Raw genomic sequence first — 21,947 nt, forward strand, 5'->3', positions numbered from 1 at the left:
CTAGTTCAACACTGCGCACAACCTGAAATTGTGTGTTGTCACACAACTTCCAATTATACTTCTACAAACTACATCTACATGCAGTTTGGCAGTGGTTGTATACACTAAAGTGTATTTACTAAACTAACAACTGTCTAATAGCATAAACATGCTATGCAAAGAGGGACTAGTTATTAGTTTAATCGTTTTAAAAATATTTATTTATGCTGAAGGGGCGTCTCCTTCTCCAGTTATGGTGGGAAAGTTTGCAAAGAAAGCGGAAGCAGAAGCGCTCCTGCCCAGGAAGTCGCCGTTTCCACCAATGGTTGCGCGTAACGCAAGTTTAGCGGGGAATTCAGTCCTTCTGCTCGGACGATCTCTTCGCGGGAAATAGTACCCCGGCATCGGCACAGAAAGCGGACCGGCAGAAGCTTGACATCGAGGAAAACGTTACGATTTTATACAAAAGCCTTTGGATCGAGTTGTGCTGCAGGGATGCTTTTCCGCTCAGTGGTGGACAGAGGAGTGGGCAGACGGAGGCAGAATGGTGAGACAGGGATGGGTCATCTGCACGGCCATGGCTGGGCTTTAGCTAGTCTACCATGGAAGATAATGCAGTCTAACATCTCTGCTTTATGTTTGGAGGAGTCATGCTGCCAAGAGGGCTCCTAGAGTATCATTTGCACTTGCTTTTCTTTTGCCTTAAGTGTGGACTTTAACGTTTAATTCTACTTTCTTCGTGAATGTCTTTGTCGGGCTGTTTAGACTCCAACTGATGGCACATCAACAATATGTCCTGCCTTTTAACTGTAGTACATATTAGGACAGTTTCTCACATTTTGATTGGCTTTGGTTTATACAACTCAAGAGCAAGTGAGAAGACAAGCGTGCTGATCTATGCTCGTAGGTCACTTTAATAGCTACACCTGGCAAGTTGGACCCTCTTTTGTCTTCCATGCGTACATTCAACAAGCTGGTTAAAGCATCCCTCAGATATTTTGATCCATATTGACGTGATGGCATCACACAGTTTCTGCATATTTGTCGACTGTAGATCAACGCTGCAATGTCCTGTTTTACCACATCCCAATGGCTTGAGATCTGGCGTCTGTGGAGGCCATCTGAGTAAAGTGTGCTCATCGTCATGTTAAAGAAACCAGTCTGAGAGGAAGTGAGCTCTGTGACACGGTGTTATCCTGCTGAAAGCAGCCATTACAGCCATTAGAGAAGGGTGTCACGTAGTAAAGGGTAACTATAGAACAATTTGAAGTAGGCCAGGCTACTACAGACTACCAGACTAATGGAAAGTGGGAAGATGTTTGAGTATATTATGAAAATATTAAGGAGTTATTTATAAAATAAGAGCCTCACTGTTACCAGTCTAAATTCATTAACCATACAGGTGATTATAGTAAATGGTCCCAAAAGAAAAAACTCTCAAAATCTTCTGGTAATTCAAAGAATACATCCTATTTTTACCTGTTAAATAAAATAGGAAATTGCCCATTGATTCATTTATAATGAAACCCAGCTAATTTTCTGTTTTTTATTCATTTATTTTATTTTTAATGGTGTCTTATTTTGGTATCGTATAGCAGGCCAGGGGTGATTTGTTTGTTACTAAGAAGGCTTTAAAAATGACAATGAGTCAAATCTCTGGACCGTTAGTTTGGACTCTCGTGACGTGATCAGTTCACAAGTACAAACCGAAAATCCACATTTATGCATTCTTTGACATTTTTATACAGGCCGGTTCTGGCCCCTGGGCTGTATGTTTGACACCCCCACATTAGAAAATTGGTACACCGTGGTCAGCAACAACAGGTAGGATGTGGTGTTTAAATGATCCTCAGCTGGTACTCGGTGTGCCAAGAAAATACTCCCCACGTCATTACACCACCACCAGCCTGAACTTTTGATACAAGGCAGGATGGATCCATGCTCTCATGCTGTTTGCATCAAATTCTGAACTTATTATCCAAACATCACAGCAGAAATCGAGACTTTTCAGAATAGACAATGTTTTTTTACAGTGTTCTGTTGTCCAATTTTGTTGATCCCGTGTGAATAGCAGCCCCAGGATCCCGTTCTTGGCCTACAGGAGCGGCAGCTGGTGTGGTCTTCTGCTGCAATGACTCCAAGGTTCAATGTGTTGCATGCTCAGAGATGCTCTTCTGCATATCTTAATTGTAACAAGTGGTTATTTGAGTTACAGTTGCCTTCATATCAACTCAAAGTGGTCTGATGATTGTCCTCTTAAATCTGCAATCATTTTTCTGTTAGTTTTACTGCTGTGTCTCGTTGATTTCCTTCCTCTGACCATGCATCATTCTCTTCAGCTATCCCTGCAGATCCCTGGTCCAGGTACCCTCTGAGTTCCCTGCTTGAAGGCTACCGATGCATCCGACATGATGAACATATCTCCTATGGGAACCTTGGCAACTCTGTGCCACCGTTTGGATTAGCTTTCTCCTCTGGTAATTCATTTGTGCTTATCATTGTAAGTGCAGAGAGAGCAAGGCCCTGTTGTCATTAATCTGTCTAACTGCAGTGTCTCTTTTCTCCTGTTTGTTTTCAGCCAGGGACCTGCAGAACATCCTCGCAGCAGCTAATGAAGAAGGCATTGTTAGGCTCTACAACACAGAGAGCCGTGAATATCCACTTCGTAAAGGTATTCTTGTGACTTGTGTTCATAATTGTCATGCCATGTATTTTGAAATGTCAGTGGCTAAATGTGTGTGAACCTTGCAGCATGGCTGGCTCATGAGAATGCTGTCTTTGATATCGCCTGGATGCCAGGGGAGCCTCAGTTAGTAAGTGCAAATGTATTCTGTTTAGTCAGAGAATTGCAGAAAGTCAGATCTTTATGAGTCACCATCAAATGCACGACTCATGTAATTGCATCTACCTTACCTGGGATTACTAATTTTTGTTGGAACCCATTAAAAACTCTGAAGCCTTTTCTTATTATGCGTTGGTCATCTGTGATCTCTTCAGGTAACTGCTGCGGGTGACCAGATGGCCAGGCTCTGGGATGTGAAGTCTGGAGAGTTGTTAGGCAGCTTCAAGGGCCACCTCTGTAGTCTTAAGTCTGTTGCATTCGCACCAGAGGAGAAAGGTATACCTTTTACTGAGCTAACACTGTGTTGGCTGTGCATTGATGATATATTGTTGTATCATGTGATTAATATGTTTTCTTTTGTCACACAGCTGTGTTTTCCACTGGAGCCAGAGATGGAAATATTATGATCTGGGACATGAGGTGCAGCAAAAAAGGTATTGATCGGAACAGTAATTGACAATTTAGCAATAAATTTTAAATCATATCTTTAGCCACTTTGTTACTAGCAGCCTGTTGCAAAAACACTTATTTTTTTTCCTGTTTCTTTAGTTGAATTTATGAAAAATGCCACGACAATAATCAAACTTATGTCTTTCCCTCAGATGGTTTCTACAGACAGGTGAACCAGATCAGCGGAGCTCACAACAAAGCAGAGACAAACCCTCCCTCTAAAACGAAGAAGAGACGGGGCGGCATGCGCGGCATGGCTCCGAGCGTGGTGAGTTTTCTCGGCAATCAGCCGTTTAATGGAATGAAAAGAGCGATGATGCGAATGGAAATCTAATCTTTAGCTACTCCATCTTATTTGCAGGACTCCCAGCAGAGCGTTACAGTGGTTTTGTTCAGGGATCAGCACACCCTCATCTCTTCAGGAGCTGTTGACGGGTAAGAAAAGAAAGGCTTCTTGTCACCTTTTTCACATTTATAAGAGCCTTTACCAGACATTCTCGGTCATTTTTTGTCTCCTTCATTTCCCTTTATCAGAGTAATCAAGATGTGGGATTTGAGGAAGAACTACACTGCACACCGTCATGATCCTGTACCCCTGCAGACATTTCCGTATCCAGGTTCTTGCACGCGGACGCGACTGGGTTGGTTCCCTAACATGCCAAGCGTCGCCTTTACCTGAAATGTGCAAATAACACACAAATAACCCAGCTGTCTTTTTGACGTGCTGCAGGATATTCCGGACTCGCTCTGGACTCCGCGAGAGCCAACGTTATGTGTAACTGCACAGACGACAGCATCTATATGTTCAATGTCTGCGGAATAAAAACGACGCCAGGTAAAGAAGCTCCTCGCTCTGGCTCAACAGTGCGTGTATGTCCACTAGAGTAGAATAGGTCTTTTTTCCAGTCACCCATTCATCACTAGATGGCGCTAATGCACTTTGTTATGGGAGCAAAGCATCCAGCAGCAGAAGCCTCTTGATGCAAATAAAAGCCGTAGATGCTTTGTTTTCTACTGTTACGTGTTAAAGTCTGATCTGAAGTTCTGAATAGCAGTGGGTTAGGTGGTGTTTGACAGTTTGCAATACAGGAAACCATTTCAAAATGCATCATGTCAGTTTTTTAATGGAAACGAAAGAGGAAAGTGTTACTAAATGTACAGAAACTAGAGGAAAGTTCAGCATTTCTCTTGTTATTGTTATATACACAGTACTGTACATTTTATCCTTTTATTTGATTGTCCTTAGACTTGTTTGTTCTCTGATTTTTGTGAATATTTTGTCATTTTTAAGAATTATGTTTCATCCGCAGTGGCAGTTTTCAGCGGTCACCAGAACTCCTCGTTTTATGTAAAGTCCAGCGTTAGCCCAGATGACCAGTTCTTGGCCAGCGGCTCGAGTGACAACCACACGTACATTTGGAAGGTGCGTTCTCGGTTATATTTTACCTGACGTAATAAAAATTGCTTTATTTTCACTCTGGGGGGTTTCTGGTGTTAGGAACTGCGAATTTAAGGTTTTTGAACATTTCAGATCTCCAATCCTGAACTACCCCCCATGACGCTTCAAGGTCATAGTGAGGAAGTGACGTCTGTTGCATGGTGTCCGACAGATTTCACTAAGGTAAGACGTGAGTGGTTATACAAGTATGAAGACTGCTGTGAATTGGAGGAGTTTTAATGAGCCGAGAAGCACCTGAACCAGCTGCACTTTGCTGGAAGATGCGGGGCGCTCTGACTTTATTCGATTTAATGAGCTTCTGTATAAAGCCCTCTGCTTTGTTGGCAGATTGCTTCCTGTTCCGATGACCACACCGTGCGCATCTGGCGACTTCACCGAGAAAATGATGAAGTGCAGTCATCATTAGGAGAGGCTAACCTAGTAGGCCATGCACGTCCTAAGATTCTCCCAAGTAAGTGCTTCACCTACAATGTATTCTTGAGAATAACTACCATATAGTCATAAAAGCGTAGAGGTTTCACTTACAGTATGTGCATGTGAATTTGTGCTTCATCATAAATCACTGCTGTCCTGCAGTTAAATACAAAACATGATCACATCTGGACTTACACTACTCTATTCTGCTGTTAAGGACCTTCCATTCCTGCTGAGACAACCCCTGCCAAGCCCCAGAGGAGAGTGAGCCTTGGTGGCATAGCCTCACCTCAGCCTGCAGCCTGTGCTCCCATTGGAGCCGCCCTGCCCCTTTCTTCTAGCACCACTACACCCAACCGCTCGCAGGACTCTAAAACTGCAGCTGTTCGCCACAGAACTCCGCCCACTATCAAACAGTGGTTATCCCCAAGCAGCAGAACTTCCGAACAGGCTGGCTCCCCGGCCCATCGGGTGCTGAGCCAGTCTCCCCAGACCTCAGCAAGCAGCACGCCCCCCACAGAACGACGGGCCAAACGCAGACTGGAAACCGGTAACGGCTCGTCTTCGAACTGTGAGGGCACTGAGCAGTGCGACTGCGTTACTGAACTCTCTCCTGCAGCCAAGAGGAGCCGGACCCTCTCTGGTGTTTGCTGCCCAGCTCAGGAGAGCCCAGCACAAACAGACTGCCACACAGAGGACAACAATGCGGCTTCATCCAGACAGACCGACAAGGAGAACTGCTCTCCCAGAGGAGTGAACTGGCTGTCAGTGATGAGCCAGATGCTGAGGAAAGGTCAAAGAAGCCCTAGAAGCCCCAAAGATCCCAGAAGTCCCAGTGTTGCTAAGAAACAAGAAAGCAAGACACCAGCATCACTAGTAAGTATAAAACTCACAGGCTTTGGAGTGGATTAACATTCTCATCTGAAATTATCCTCAAGTTTGGTGCTGTGATGCAAGGGTGGTGTTATGTAGTTCAGTTATACTGAAACACAATTGGCAGCCGATGAGGTGGAGATTTTAAACCGCAGCTGCCCGTCAGCCACCTACAGACGCTGCTTGTTTCCACCTCCTGCTACAGCTGCTGTAGATGGTGGAGTCAAAGCCAGATATGATGCCATTTCTTAAATGATTCAAGGAGATTTTCAGCAAAATATTCTTTAAGGAAAAGGAACTCATATCAGCACATATAGCAGGGGTGTCAAAAATAAGGTCCAGGGACAAAAATCGGCCCAGCACAGAGTCCTGTCTGGCGACACCGAAAGGCTTTAAAAAGTGAAGGAGTGCATGGATTTTAAACTCTTATCTGTATTTTTAGAGGTTTTAAAGCTCTTCCTATTGATAAAAAGCTCTCCCGTAGCAATTCATACTAAATCAACTATTACTATTACTCAACCTAAAAGTAGTTAAGTAATAGAAAAACAATTGAACACCTGTTGTTTTGTTTTGTTTTGTTTTTCTTAATATATGTTTATTCCATAGAAAAACTGCAACGCAATGGTCATTTTTCTTAGTCTTAAAGACAGGGATTAATTATTTAGTTATCAAAGTGGGCTGTATGTAGCACACAATGTAAAATGAGTTTGACAGTCCTTACATACTGTAGGCATTGGCACTGATATGTCTGGGTGATTATATTTTTATTAAATGTGGCATCCATGCATGTTGTTTTAGCTTTTAAGATGATCCTTTGTTTTTTTCATTTCTGTTTTCCAGAATGTGTGCACCCCTCCAGCCATGAAGAAAATCTCCATGTATTTTACAAAAAGGCCTCTGGATTGACCTGGTTGTACCAAACTTGGTGCTTTTCTTTAAGAGGGTTTTATTCAAGGTGGTTTTTAAGTGGGACCCAAAAACTATAAGCCTCTTAAGATCACTGATTACTGAGATCAGAAGAAATCAGTCACTGAACATTTGATGGTTTGGATTTGACATCCAGGGACTGCTTTCCATTTTATTTAAGTATGTTATTTTTTATTTTATTTTTTTTTTTTTTTTACGCCTCCTACAGAAATTTCTGGTGCTGTGCAGAATTTCTGGCTGGCGACTAAAGTTGCGAATATGACTACTTCTAGAGATGCTTCAGCATTAAATCAAAGACTCCACATTCAAAAGGCTGATTAGATTTTAAAAAGTTGATCCTCAAGTGCAGAGAAAAGCGTTTACTCACAGAACAATTTAAAAGAATCTAGTTACTTGGTTCATTTTGTTAAACCTTTTTATGAACCGCACTGTAAGCTGCTCACAGATCAGCTCTATAACATTTGTAAGCTAGCCATCTAAGTCACGTGTTTTCCGTGTACGAGTTTGCTCATTCATATCGGAGTTGCTCACGTGGTTTGCAATTTTTTTTTTCCTTACTGAGCAAATTTTGACTTGTTTATATGTACAGAAGAACCAATGAATGATGCTTGATTTATTTGTATTTAATTGATAAATCTAGCTGTAGTCAAATTTTATTAAACAGTTTTCTGCCTGTGTGTGTGTGTATTTGTGTGTATGTGAGGGACAGAGAGGGTCTGATGGGGAAGTGGTGAGAGTTTTAGTCGAGGTAATTAAAAGAGAAAATCTAAACTGAAAAACCTAAAAAATTAAATCTCTATCATCTCCCACTTTTCTTTAGCTCCCTGCAGATTCGTGAGATTAGTGTTTTACAGCTATTTTGTTCCATTTGGACAGTTTTAATTTTTTTACTTAATTTTTTTTTTTTCATTTTGTATCCCAACCATAGAAATGGTTGGAAGACAATGCCAGAAAAATTGACAATCACTGCCTCTGCCACAGAGAGGCAGAAGGGTTGTTTTTAACATGTATGTGTGATGGTAACTTATTACAGCAGCTGTGGTAAAACAGCAGCTGTGCTAAAGACTTTCAACGAAGTGACTTCCTCTGATTATAAATGCAGCTGAACTGAAGAGCACAAAAACCCAACATAAAAACATGATAGGTGAGAAAATGGACAGTAAGTTATTAAAGAAAAAAGATGGTATACTGGTATTTGATGGTAGTTACTTAAATATTTGACTTCTGTATGACTTTCAGTCTCTCAGATCACTGTGGAGGAATTTTTGCACGCTCTTCCTAACTGTGTCACTTCAGTTCATTGAGGTTTGTGGGCAAAATTTATGCACAGCATTTCAGTCGGATTGAGGTCTAGACTTTGACTGGGCCATTGCAACACCTTAATTCATTTATTTTTCCAGCCATTGCTGTAGATATGCCGCTGTGCTCCTGTTACATATCACAATTTTGGCAAAACGTTAGCAGTGAGACAGATGGCTTCACACTTGACTCTATAATACTTGATTTACAAAGGAGTTTGTGGTTGACCTAATGACTTCAAGGTGCCCGGGTCCTGTGGTTGCAAAATAAGCCCAAATCACCCCCCACTCTGCCATGGCCATTGATAGTTGGTAGGAGATGTTTGTCCTGATATGGCGTGTTTGCTTTTCTCAAAACATGATGCTGTGCATTATGGACAAACCTCTGCACTTTGGTCTTGTCCATCCAGAAGACATTTTCCAAAAGGCTTGAAGTTTGTTCAGATGTAATTTTGCAACCCTAAGCTCTGCTACTATGTTTTCTCCTGGTATGGTAGCACTAATTGTACTGCCATGAACTTTAACATTTAGCATGCTAACTGGGACCTGAGATGTAGCTCTAGGTGAATGTGTAGTTTTCTTGAACATTGTAGAGTCTGACCTTGGGGTGACTTTGCTGGGACGTCCACTCCTGGGAAGATGTTGGTAATTCTAAATGCTTCGCTTTATGAAGTGCAATTGATTGGTAGCACTACTTGAGACCACTACTTACCCTCTAAATTCCTGTGGAAACAGTGAGGGACAGCATAGACTCCTGTCTAATGAAAAACTTGTTAACACTTACTGTTCCATTTCCATTATATTAGCAAATAATTAATAGGGAAAGAAAATGGTAAAAATCTACAAGATTCATCTAAATAGATTAAAAAAAAAGAAAGATAAATGACAATAATTAACATTAAGGATGTTAATCATTAACATCTTTATACAATCCATATTTAGAATTAAGCCAAAGGTTTCAGGACTTAGCTCTATGGCACTCTTTTTCATAATTTAGGATTTTAGAATACATTATTCTAGATTTCTTTTGTGTTACTTTTGATGTAAGTGTAGTGATAAAAAGAAAGCTTTCTTCTTGTCTCTATTACAGACAAAGTAAATGTACTAAAATAGAAACCCAATTTCCTGTGGAAAGGCCCTTATTTTAGGGTGTATACCTGTATTTTATAAACACACACAGCATGTAATGCGGAAGGCATTGAGTTAGGGAGTGATACAGGCAGGGCCAAACCGTGTGTGAATTCCTGAATAACATACAGTTAATATCAGTTTTCCAGGGTGGAATGACTGAACAGCAAACATCTTTAATGACCAGGGTGCAAATGTTTGAATTTATCTTGGATTTTCTCTCCGGAGTCAGGAGCGTACATACAGGCTCAAATATACACTTAAATCTTTTAATAAGTTTTCGGTGGGATAAACTTTTCGTCACTCCAAGTGACTTCTTCAGTCTCTTTGTTATCGGAATTTTTTTCAAATGCAATATCTCAGGATCTCCTTTTTTTTAATCCTAAAACAATCTGTGGCTAAAAACTGAAAATATAAGTGGGATACGTCTTTAAAAAGCGCAAAGAAACACACGGCGACAAATGGAACTCTTATTATATTATCTTATTATTATTTTTTTATTATTATTATTATTGCTACGAGACGTGTGTCAGTTTTTGTTTAACGCTACTGCCTGTACCGCATCACTTATTTGTTTTCACATGTCACATGTTCAAGTCCCGCTTTTTGCGCGGCTCGATTGGTTTAAAAAGTTCCAGTTTTTTTGAAATTTTCGCCTCTGATTGGCTGTTAGCAGCGTCAATCAGTGACGTGCCCCCGTCAGCGCTCCGCAGTCAAGCTCACAGACACACAGTGACGGAGCGGCTTCGCTGGGAGTGTTTACGGCTGGCTGCTTCAGCTAGACATCCAGTAATTTGCTGTTTTTGACAATACTCGGTCTTTATCGAGGTCGTGCTAGCGAAACAGTCTCACACGATTCATTCGGAAGTGTGGCGAAGAGTGAAGTTTCTCTTAGGTGGATGAGGCTAACTTTCAAGCGCTAAATGAGTCGACGAGCGAAATTTAACTTCATCGATCGCGGATAAAAAAAATTTTCTCTCAAAAACACACTCAGCAGAATTCTGTCTAGGATTAAACCAGTGCTCGGAGACGCGGACTTTGTGTTTTACCGAAGAGCTGCAAAAAATTAACGGGGCAACTTTCTTTGGTAACTTTTTCCCCCCTCAGCAGCGGTGCAAATTGTTGTAACCGTCAGCTAATTTTAGCAGGCTAGCTAACTGTCAGCTTAGGTCTACTGTAGACAGTTTCAATCCGGCAATGCCTCTCTTATGTTTTGCAACAGGTAGACGTTTTTCGATCACAATGCAGCAGTAAAAAGAATGTCAGAAATTTAGGAGCTTATTCTTGTCGTGTTGGTCGCTCCGTGCTGTGTAGTGTGGGCGGTGTCGTGTGACTAAATTCGTATTTTTTCGTATTTTGAAGACTATCCCCCCTCCTCTGTATTTCATAGAGCAAGATAATGATGCAGTCTTTGGGCACAGCTTAACCTCCGTACCGACCGACCATGTTGGATCATACAAAAATAACACAAACCTTCTGATGTGAAAAGGGGAAGGGAGCTTTTCGTATGACCTAGGAGATACAGTGCAAAAAGTGTCAAGGTAGTTTTTTTTAAATTTTTTTTATTTTATGCATCAAAATGTCGGCCATCTCCGCATCAGAGAAAGTGGATGGGTTTACGAGGAAGTCCATGAGGAAGGCACAGAAGCAGAGAAAATCCCAGGGCTCCTCTCAGTATCGCACTCACACCGCTCCTGTCGAGCTCTCCCCGCTGCCGCAGCTCAAAGGTAAGAGGATGAAGGGGTCCGCCGCTTAAAATAGTCTGCCTGTCATGACCGCTGTGTGTGTGTACACTGCAGGTACACTGTGCATGCAGCCAGAAATGCATTACACATTTTAAAGTTGGCCTGTATGCAGAAACCTGCCAAAAAATGAAGCACATCTATTAACACATGCAAGCAGCTTGTAAGAGTTGACCAAAGGGTGTTTGAAAAGGCTCTGTGCCAAAGTATGTTACATTGGTTTTGTATTCTTGGACAGTTTTGTCAGTAGTTGTATTAACATCTCTTGACCCATTGTTTTGTTTTTTGTTTTGTCCTTGCTGGATGTTGTGTAATGACAAATGCACACCCACAGAGCCATGTTGTTCCAGTGGCTAAGAAGGATTTATGTATTTGCGTCAAGGTGTTTTGAAGGATCAGTGTCTCTACACCTGATGCACTGATTGGAAAATAGAATTTGGCTTTGATATAAGTTTTTGATTTGTCACGATTTTAGTGTTTATTCCTTGTCTTGTACACACACAAAAAATAGTTTCCTTTTTTAAAGTCCAGCCAGTACAGCTCTTCATCACTCTACCGTTTTATTTTATTTTTTGGCAAGCACGGTCTGTGTAGGGTCTCAGTCAACCAGGCCACGATAGTCTTGAGGGTTTGAAAAAGAAGGCATCTCGACTTCTTTAGGTTTCTGAAGAGGTTTCAGCTTCAATCCAAGAGGCTTCTTCAGTTCTAAAACAACTGGTGGAGAGTCCTGGGTAATTAACCCCTAGTGGGGACTATCCCCTTTGGAGCTGATTCTGAGCATCACGTTGACTCACATGATCAATAGTGGGTCAATAACCCTTTTGTCCTCACAAACCTAAAGAAGTCCAGTTACCTTCATGCATTGCGTTTTCAAGCTTGTAGGCAGCTGGTTCAGAATAATAATAATAATAATCGATTGCATTTATATAGCACTTTTCAAGGCACCCAAAGCGCTTTGCAATTCCACTATTCATTCACTGTCACATTAAGACAGTGGTGGAGACAAGCTACAGTCGTAGCCACAGCTGCCCTGGGGCAGACTGACAGAAGCGAGGCTGCCATATCGCGCCATCGGCCCCTCTGGCCAACACCAGTAGGCGGTAAAGTAAAGTGTCTTGCCCAGAGAGCCCAGGGATCGAACCGGCGACCTTCCGGTTACAGATGCGCTTCCCAACCAATTCTTTGATGGGTAAGAGTTTGTCTTGCCTGACTTAACAGAGTTTTATGTTTTTTCCCTGTTATCTCTGCCCATTTGATAAACAAATATAATAATTTAAAATATCTGTTTATAAGTTTTCAAATTATTAAAAATATAAAAAGAATAACACCAGAAGCTTACAGACTAAATTAACTTTATTATTTTGTGTTGCAGGGGTCCATATTACAGTAGGACATTTTATATTCTAATTTATAAAAACAATAAAGATTCAGTTTTTCAATCAAGCTGATGACTGGTAGCCAGATTTTCTGAAGGAGACCTGCTTTGTTTGACACGGGTATAGCACATTTTCTAATTCCTTCAGCCACCAAACTGGAAAGTTGGATATATCTCAGACTTTTAAGATTATAGCACAATTTTTCTTGCTAACATTGTCTATAAAGCCTGAGCTTCACAACGACACTTCACACTATTCAAATCAACCACGCCAAACAGTGCTGTAAGAGGGGCAAAAGGAGCACCCTGGTAAAAGCCTTGATAAGTAGCTCAAATACATGAACCCCCCCAAAATCTGTAATCTGTTGCACTGCACAAACTGATGAGATGGATTTCATTGCTCAATTGGACATTTCACACACAGCGGTGAAGTGCTTTTGAATGATTTATGTAATCTGGTTGGAGAGAAGTGTAGTCTGTGGTAAGTTTTGAATTGTGTCTGTGCCATTTATAGAGAGAGCATGAATATTTCCCAAGGATTGTTAAGGTAAATACCATCTTATTTGATATACCAATTGGTAAGCAAGGATGTTCCTGGCCCATACAGATATTGAGATGATATCTCTGTGCAACCCAACAAATAAGTGACAGCAGTTTGGCACTACAGACTGTGTGGTTGTCAGTAAATATTTTAGTTTTGATTACGAAATCAGTAGGTTAAAATTTACTTGAGAAAATTAAGAATCAACTTCCTCCCACAACCAGTGACTGTCACCCAAAGGACACAGAAAGGGAATCTGGATAACCACCTGAAAAGTTGTAAGACCCAACTTATCTGTGAGCAATATTGTGTTGTTAAAGTCAGACCAGCTATGTGGCATAGGGCTAGGTGCAGCTCTGCTTCAGACACACAGCTATCAGTGCAAGGAGACGGGTGAATGATTTAGCGTAGCTTAATGAGTGGACGTAAGTGGGTGGATATTGGCTGAACAAGTAAAGGTAAATGTTAGTGAGCCATAACAGTTGTCTGATGGCACCAACTCTTCCAGGCTGTTTTGTGTGTAAATAACAGTTAACAGAAACTAATTATACTGTATATGTGAGCTTAATGGTTGCAGCTTGTATCTAAAAGCTCCCCTGTGATTAGACCTGATGAGGGGAAATGCATATTTGAGTGGTTTTATTATGCATGTTTTAAAATTAATATTGGAGCATAGTTTTTGGACAGCTTTGACACTGCTAAGCCATAAAATGTTTGCTTCTGTTGTCTTCTGTATGTTGTTAATGGTACAGGCTCTTAATAGAGAAGATAACTTTGTCAAAGCTGAAGAAAGACACTGTAATCTTTTTTCTTTTCACACTGAGAAGTTTACATAGTGAGCTATTGTAAAGGGATTCCTAGTCCAAACATACTGAAATATAACTCTTTTGCTAGAGGCAGAATTGCTGCAATACTTAACAAATAAGGATGAGGCAGGGAGTCCCATACACACTCCCATACTTTACTGAACCAAGCTCAATATTTAAAGCTCAGTGCTGCAGTTTGTCTCCTGTGATGCTTCACAAGGCTGAAAGGACCAGAGAAGGCAAGAACCACCTGTTACATGCTATGACGTTTGTTTTGTACTTGTCTCCTTCTCATGTCAGTGACAGCCAGTAAGCACAGCCTCTGACTGCGCAGGAGATAATGCAAGACAGCAAAATGTGATCATCAAGCGAAATGTGACACTGCTTGGTTGAAACACGGGAGGCTGGTATAAAACCTCCTGGAGTCTGTTGTCTGTGTGTTTTAGGTGGAGACAGGCATGTGGGGTGGAGGCCTGGTTGTGTTTGTTATGTTACATGCCTACCAGTTGTAGCACTATACTTGTGTAGACTTTGCAATGTTGTTTTTTAGGAAGTGTTCTCACCGGACCCCTTCAGAATTAGGTGTGTATTTATATTGTATGGTAAATTGAAGGCTTTACTAAATATACCAAAGTTTTACCTTTTTATAATATGGAAACTACAGGCCCTCAAAATGCATAGGTCTGATTTAAAAGGCTTTATATACAAGGAGTAGACATATGAAATTCTTGCAACTAAAAATACATTTACATTTACAAATTGCAAGCAAATCAATTTTACATTAACTCACAATCTGAAGTCAATATATAGCAATGCCAATGGACCGATGTAATATCTGTGACACGGGGTAACAGAAGCAAGCACTGGTAACATGGATGTTTGCTCTGTTTCCTGATGTTTCACTGAAGCAAACTTGAAAAACTGCATTTTGGGTAAATGTTCTTGGGCTATAGTACCATGTAGTTTAGAGGCTGATCAAAACAAGTTATAGCATATAACAAGGGCTAGTTGTTTTACCTACATTTTGATACCAAGCTGAGCTTTTATCCATGATTTCTTCTGTGTCAAAAGCTTGTGGTAAACCCATATTATCAACAACCCGGCGAGTTATCCTGTATAGTATCATGTTGTTTTGTAGCATGTCAGGATATGCTCATTGGATTTACAGAGTGGAATCATATATGTGATTAGTGTGCATCTAATTTGTATATATGATAGAAACACAACTGCCTCTGAATAATGTGATCCTCTTCTTTTTCACCTCAAGCCTCCTGAATTAACACAAAACATAAACATCCTTATTTGTTACCAGTATTGTTGCAGACACTTGTTGCGACTTATTGATATAACAACCTCCTCCAAAGTAAACAAAATGGACATGGACACTACTCACCTAGCATTGACAGCTGAGGTGAACAGTGGACTCACAGCCCACACAGATGGCAAAGAAGAACTCTGGGGCAGATCTGATCCAGAGTCACTTTGCTACCTGGGTACAGTCAATACAAATGTAGAATACTGCAAAAGATTTATACACACACACATCTGTGTAATTTTTCTCATATAAAAATTTAACAGTGCAAATGCAAATTCCTTGCTGAAAGTTCAACCAAAAAACATTTCCAGTAGAAATGGGCTGACATATCCTGAGCATAACCATGTATAATATCCACTGAAGTTAAAAAGAGGTGCTTTGCAACATTAAACTGCAGTGTGCCAAATAAAAAAAGTCAAATACGTGTATTTCGAACCATAAGGTGCACGGGATTATAAGGCACATTAAGCGAAACAAAGCAATCAGATAAATCAAACTTTATTCAACTCATTCTTCTTGCTTCCTCCACTTCTGTACCATTGATTCATTAATGCTGTATTCTGTCACAGCTGCTCTATTCCCATGTTGTTGCAGTATATTAATGACTAACTTTGTAGTGTGGATGGATTATCTTAGTTGTTCTCCTGACTGAAGTTTGGTCCGTTTACAGCATCCTGTCATGCGATTGCATTTGTCTCTAACCATCAGGAACCCGCATGTTAACTTTTATCGAGTGGAAAAGTGTTAGCGTTCATCCTGCAGCTTCACTGTTTATGTTATGCTAACAAAGCTATGTCGCTAGCGATCACGTAGCACATCATTATATACCACTTAGCCCAACTTCAGTAACCCTACAAACATCACTGCTGTTTAGTTTTCTGTCTTCATTTATGTTGGAAGTGATAGCAGAGCTGTAAGTTTAATTTTTTTCAGAAATCTCTCAGTCAGAACATGCTATATCATGCTCAGGTAACTAGCAAAACTAGTGAGCTAACTTCCTGCTAACTTCTAAGTCCGTTAAATGTAATAAATTCTGTTTTCATGGATGCCTGGATGTTAAACTTAATTGTTACACTTGGTAAAGCAGCAATGCTGATCGTTTTATTAAAGATGAAAGAATTTAGACAGTTTTTAACTCTCAGTGTGCCGCAGTGTTCGTTTTGACTTTGGGACCTGAAGAGGACTGAGTTTTGGACCCAGATTACTCCCAGATTTATGAACACCCTAGTCCGACAAATATGGCAATAACGACGCCCTGCTTGCATGTTTTACAAAAAACAGTGAACAGTATAATATGGCCCAGCCCTACTTGTTGGTTGTTTACCTTTAACCGGCAGGTAAAACAAATCCTACTTGCATACACACACTTGGTTGCAGAGTGAGTTTCATCCATAACAATGTGTACATTTACTTTGTGCAGGAAATTGTCTGACTTATATAAATACAGACAGTTAATGACGAGTTAATGAGCTTTATAATGGTGATATGAGAAATTATCACTGTTGTTGTGATCAAAGAACTGATGACAGGATTTTAATTGTCAAGTTTCTTTCACTTATAACTTCAGCAAGTCATATCAAATGATAATTTTTTATCGATACTACAGGAAGGGGCAGACTTGCCTGATCAAGTAGTTGCAACTTTTCAACATGATGCAGCTTCTTAAATGCTGGCAATAAAATGTGTTGGTATTAATGCTGACTATAGTTGTACAACAGCAAAAAAGGCTTTGTAGATTTTGAAAATATATTTTATTGTTATGGTGCATCTGGAAAGCAGATGATCAAAAAGATGGGGGCTTTGGGAAGGATTTGAGACATTTGGTGTGAATTTATTTTCCTCCAAATTTGAGCACTGCACCACAGCAATGTGCACAAACTGACTTGAAACAACATGACAGATGCTGGTTTGACAAGGGTGGAAGTGACAGGCAAATTATCCAGCGTTCTTCCACTGAAAGCTGGAGGGTGATTTGTGCCTCATGTTGGTGGCAACTGCTGGCAGATAGATGAGAAAATCTTTTTTTTTAATTATTCTTTTTTTTCCCTTTCCATAATGGATTTGCAGATGTTTGACCTGCTCATTTGGGTTATTGTGCCCTGCTTTGCCTCCCCCAAAATCTTATTTCTATTTGTATTTTGTAGGAAAATGAGTATAAAGAGTTTCTACAAGCACACTTTTCCTTTCTAATAAGCGTTAGTGTTTCAATTATTTATTGGGAAGGACTTAAGCACACGATGTACTCAAAGTGTGAAGTTACCTTCTTTATTTAAGTGGGTCAGCAAATGCTGCGGGATCTTAAAAAATCATATTGCTACAGAAATCAGGAATTATTGAACTTGTGAAATATAATGGCAGTATATTTAATGCTTATGTTAACAGCTTGTCAATAATTGTATTTAAACCCATCAGCCGTTTTGCTAATATTGTGTATATACTTCGTCAGTGCAGCACCATGTGACTCTGAGACTAACCAATTACAGTGTTTCTCTTTGGGGCATTTCTGCATGTGTGTGTATGTGTGGTTGAAAGTAGGTAGAAGCAGTCTAAATAATGCATGCAAACATTTTAATTTACAAGTATGTTGTCACAGGCAAATTATGGAGCATTATATTTGCTTGTCTCTCCAGGGGCTTTTAGACAGACTTTGATTTCAGGTGGTGGTCCTGCCCTCTGTGAGCTCGGCATGGCAGCACATGAATCAGTTCTCTACTGGCTGCAGGTTCTAGCACTTCAAACAAGAGTACATTTCAATTTTTTACTAGGAAATATATTTGACTACTTTTGTGACATTGTGCTATAACAAGCTGCACAAACACCACTCACATAGACATTCTAGAAGATGGGCATAGCCGTCAGATCTAAAATGTGAAACCAACACTGTGCCTCAAAGCTCCCTCTTTTGATGAGCATGACAGGGCAATAACCTGTGGTCTTAAAAAAGGATTTTAGGTCCTAAGTTCCAAAATTTATAGGAAAATGGCCCACTCTCCACTGAGTTCATGGACTCTGTTTGGGTGAGACTGAATAAAACATTAAGTGTCAGAAAGGAAGATTTTTCAGGGCATGCTTACTGCCAGTTTGCCACGGAGCATGCTTGTCCTTCAGTTTGTCAGTCGGAACCATTGACTGTAGAAAACATGGACGACGCGACAGGTCCCCAAAAATGAAGCCAAAACGTCTCTATCGCCCCCTGGTGTCTGGCTGCAGTATAGGTCATAAACCCCGCCTCCTCCATGTTAGCGGATGGGACTGGGGTCAGACTAAAATAAATTAATTCTCCTTAGATAATTTTTTTCCAAAGATTCTTTCTTTTGTTTTCAATAGTTCTCATCACGCTGATTGATGTTCAAGGGGTCTCCTTTCCCATAAGTTTGATTCTAATTCCTACTGCGGTGCTGTTAAATTGGGGTGAAACGTCATCATGAGAGCTTTGACTGACAGCTGCAGTCACGGAGAAACTTGCGTATCTCTGTTCGCAAATAGCAGATAGAGCGTAGGCTCTGAGAGGATGCCCAGCGTTTACGCTACGAAAACACGACCGAGTGTTTTAACCTGACAGCCTGAGGTGTTCTTCAGTAAACTGGACTACCCGACAGAAGGACCCGAGGCCCCGCTGCACTTTTTCGGTAAGTTAAATGTGTTTGTAAACTAATCCGTAACTACCGTCCTTAGCTAGCTCCTGAGACCTAGCTAGCTAAAATGAGCACTCGGCTGTCAGGGTTCGTTTAGCTAATCTGTGCATGTGAATGAATTTACTGAAGAAATCAAGAGAAACGCCCCGGGCTGCTCAGTCACTAATTACTGTTACTGTACTTTTATTACAAGTATTATATTATACTGTAAAAGCAACAGGCTGCACCCTGCTTCAGCTCCTGTGCAGAGCTGAATATTAAATATGTGCAAACAACAGCATGTTTTCAGTCTCTTGCCACATCTGTAAAGACAGAAACAATTTTTTTAAAAGCTTGTACTTCAGTAACTCCTCATTAATCAGGAACTATGGATTAAAGTACTGTAGTGTACTGTAATACTGTACTAAAAAAATGTAAGAGAAGAACTTCAGATCCTGAGTGTGTGAGGACAGAAGAATCAGCTTTATTTCAATATTGAGGGATAAAATTTATTTAAAATTTATTTATTTATATCTGAGTTTGATGGTTCTGTTGTCTTTGTGATTACAGGAGCTGCCCTCAGATTCAGACCTCAGCCCCATCGAGTGACAGCAGACAGATCATCCAACATGTTCATATGTTAACTGTAAAATGAACTGATGAAAACAGTACAGAGGTTAAAGTACCACACGTGCCGTAGTGAAAGCTGCAGCTGTTTTATTGATAAAGTTAAACAAAAACGACAAAAAACAAAAGGATTAATCACTCATGTAACTGTGTCACTATATATCAGCATTAACAGGACCTCAGTTTGGTGTTTCACAAAGCTGCTGATCTCAGACCTGCACAGCTTCCATTTTAAACACTTGATGTACTCAGCTGCATGAAGAGCATATGAGATTTTGTCTAACACAATTAAATAAAATCTGATGAAGGTCAAAGGTCGCTACTTGTATGTTGAACTACAAACTTGTCATCTGGAATTCTTTCACAGTTTTTTGCAGATAGTGTTATTTACCATAAAGTGATTCAGAGTTATTCATACCAGAGTAACCAGAGAGGATCACATATTTTTAAATGTATAACTTTCTACAGGACTGAATATAATATCTTTATGTAAAAGTCCGGAGCCTCTGGGGAGTATCAGAGTATTTATAACATTACACAAAACAAAGGTCTCCATCACAGTGTTGATGAAATGCTGGGTTTATCCATCTCCTGGGGCGGGCCTACGGAGGAGTGCTGAAGATTTCCCTGTGAGGGAGCTGCTGGTGAAGATCATGAGTCCTGCTTGATCACTGCCATGAGCTTCAGTCTTCCTGGTGTTTCTTAAATGATGCCTCTTACAGCGGGTCAACAGAACTTATGGCACAGGACAGCTGTGATGAAAGAAAGGGAAGACGTTTCTCCAAACCTCTGGACCCAGGAAACCCAGCTTAGTCCTGATGGTCTCCCTCACTAGTTTATCTCCAGGGTGAATGTAGCTGTTGATATAATATGGACTCTATTATTAAATGAAAAGAACAAATTAGACTACACTACTGAAACCTCATGCTGTTGTTTTTAAAGTCTCCATGTTACCAGGCTGTAGAGGGCTCTGAAGATTTAAACAGTTTTAGATCCATTACACTCACAGTCTTATGTTAAAATCTCAAAGGACAGCATTATATTTTTGATATTAACAGTAACTCTGGGCCTCTGTGGAGTGTGCAGCTGATCTCATCGCTGTCTAAAAATGGATAAAAAAAACATAAGTGTTGAAGACTATTAAGAGTAGCAGGTGTGTAGCATTGCTAACTAGCTAGCAACAAGCCTTCAACACAATGCGTATGCTAGCGGCTAAGCTAACTAACGAATTAACAACAGAGTGATTTTAGAACTATAAGATGATAAGCTGTGTGTCTTTTTTATAACAGTGACATGGTTGTATTTACCTTAATTAAACGAGTCGTCAGTCGCGGTAAACCAGCAAAAAAAACTCGAGCAGCCGGGCTACGTAAAAAGTGTAGGGGGGCGTGTTTGCGGTCACGTCCAGCGGGTGTGTGGGCGGGAGCGTTACACAGTCGCTCCACCTCAAGTCACTACTGCGCAGACTCTGGCTCCAAATTTGCAAGATGGCAGCCTCGACAAGCGGGGTATTTTGGCTTCATTTTTGCACAATGGTAGGAGGCGGGGTCGCGTCGTCCATGTTTTCTACAGTCAATGGTCGGAACCAGAAACAACAGGAAAATATATTTTTAGGACAAAATATTTGCATGAATTTTTACTTTGTTTTTTTTGTTGTTTGTTTGTCTTTTTGTTTTTATACTTTTTATATATTTTAAAGTCATCCACATCCTTTGTGAGTGACCCTTCTCCTTGTAGCAAATTTCCAGATCAGATCAAGGAGTAGTAGCTCCAGCTGCAGTCCAAGAAGACAATATTAGAGACTGTAGCATTGAGGATGACTAGCACCCAGTAGATAAATGGGGAAAAGGAAGGTGTGCCTGGTTAGCTACATTCAAAAATAAGAACAGCGATGAGTAAATGAGACAGATTTGGGGGGGGGGGGTTCAGTGGGGTTCAGTGAACCCCACTGAACTGTAATTTTTCTTCACCAATCTTCTGAGCACTTTACTACTCGTGCATATTAAGGCATCATGGCCAGATTAATAAATATCACCCAAACACTCCCATTTCTGCTCATACATGCAACTTGAGGAAGTTTGCAAGAGTAACCACAATTTTTCTAGCATGTTTACACTTATTGATTAGCCATCTGTTGCCTGGTAGCACTCAGTTGTGTGAGTCATGATTCATTTACAGAACAGAGTCTGTGTTGTGGTTACATATAGGCTCAGTACACTAGAAGAGCTGTCAGTATACTGTACATTGAGGTGTTTATGAAATTATCATTTTTGCCAGTCAACCTCAAACTATCTTTAATTGGATAAGAGTGTTGGTTTATTCAGTTGCCTGAAAGCCAAAAATCACAAGTACAGTGTTAACATGCAGAAAAAAAAATGTTTTTAATTGGGACAACATAGAAATCCTTACATCATTTTGCACAAACTGCACCTACTTTTAATGAGTCACAATGGTTTTATCTGCACTATTTCTGGTTTCTGGAGTAACTCTAAGAATGGAAATTCTTGCAGCCAGCTTTATCAGGTGCTAAAAGATAGTAGCCTGCAAAGATGCTTCT

The 21,947-nt window shown here is 40.5% G+C and overlaps 2 protein-coding genes across 3 annotated transcripts in view; both read left to right on the top strand.

Moving 5' to 3' along the window:
- Positions 1 to 240: 240 nt before the first annotated feature.
- On the top strand, positions 241 to 7,760 carry dtl (denticleless E3 ubiquitin protein ligase adapter). Its single transcript, XM_085132638.1, has 15 exons — positions 241 to 526; positions 2,319 to 2,456; positions 2,558 to 2,650; positions 2,731 to 2,792; positions 2,977 to 3,097; positions 3,190 to 3,255; positions 3,424 to 3,539; positions 3,633 to 3,706; positions 3,806 to 3,912; positions 4,002 to 4,106; positions 4,582 to 4,694; positions 4,803 to 4,892; positions 5,058 to 5,181; positions 5,362 to 6,020; positions 6,858 to 7,760. Exons 1-15 carry the CDS (start codon positions 475 to 477, stop codon positions 6,921 to 6,923), a joined length of 1,986 nt encoding a protein of 661 aa, XP_084988764.1. The 5' UTR covers positions 241 to 474; the 3' UTR covers positions 6,924 to 7,760.
- Positions 7,761 to 7,971: 211 nt separating this feature from the next.
- Positions 7,972 to 21,947, top strand: part of ppp2r5a (protein phosphatase 2, regulatory subunit B', alpha isoform) — a 64,686-nt gene continuing 50,710 nt past the window's right edge. Inside the window, exon 1 of one of the 2 annotated variants that reach the window (XM_085132640.1) lies at positions 7,972 to 8,088. In XM_085132640.1, the coding sequence (XP_084988766.1) occupies positions 8,082 to 8,088 (7 nt within the window). In that variant the 5' untranslated portion in view covers positions 7,972 to 8,081. Of the gene's footprint in view, positions 8,089 to 9,970; positions 11,098 to 21,947 lie in introns of those variants that run through there. The other variant, XM_085132639.1, reaches the window with a different exon arrangement.

This window comes from Neolamprologus multifasciatus, chromosome 15 (genome assembly GCF_963576455.1).
Source record: "Neolamprologus multifasciatus chromosome 15, fNeoMul1.2, whole genome shotgun sequence".
In the NCBI taxonomy this organism is placed as follows: Eukaryota; Metazoa; Chordata; class Actinopteri; order Cichliformes; family Cichlidae; genus Neolamprologus; species Neolamprologus multifasciatus.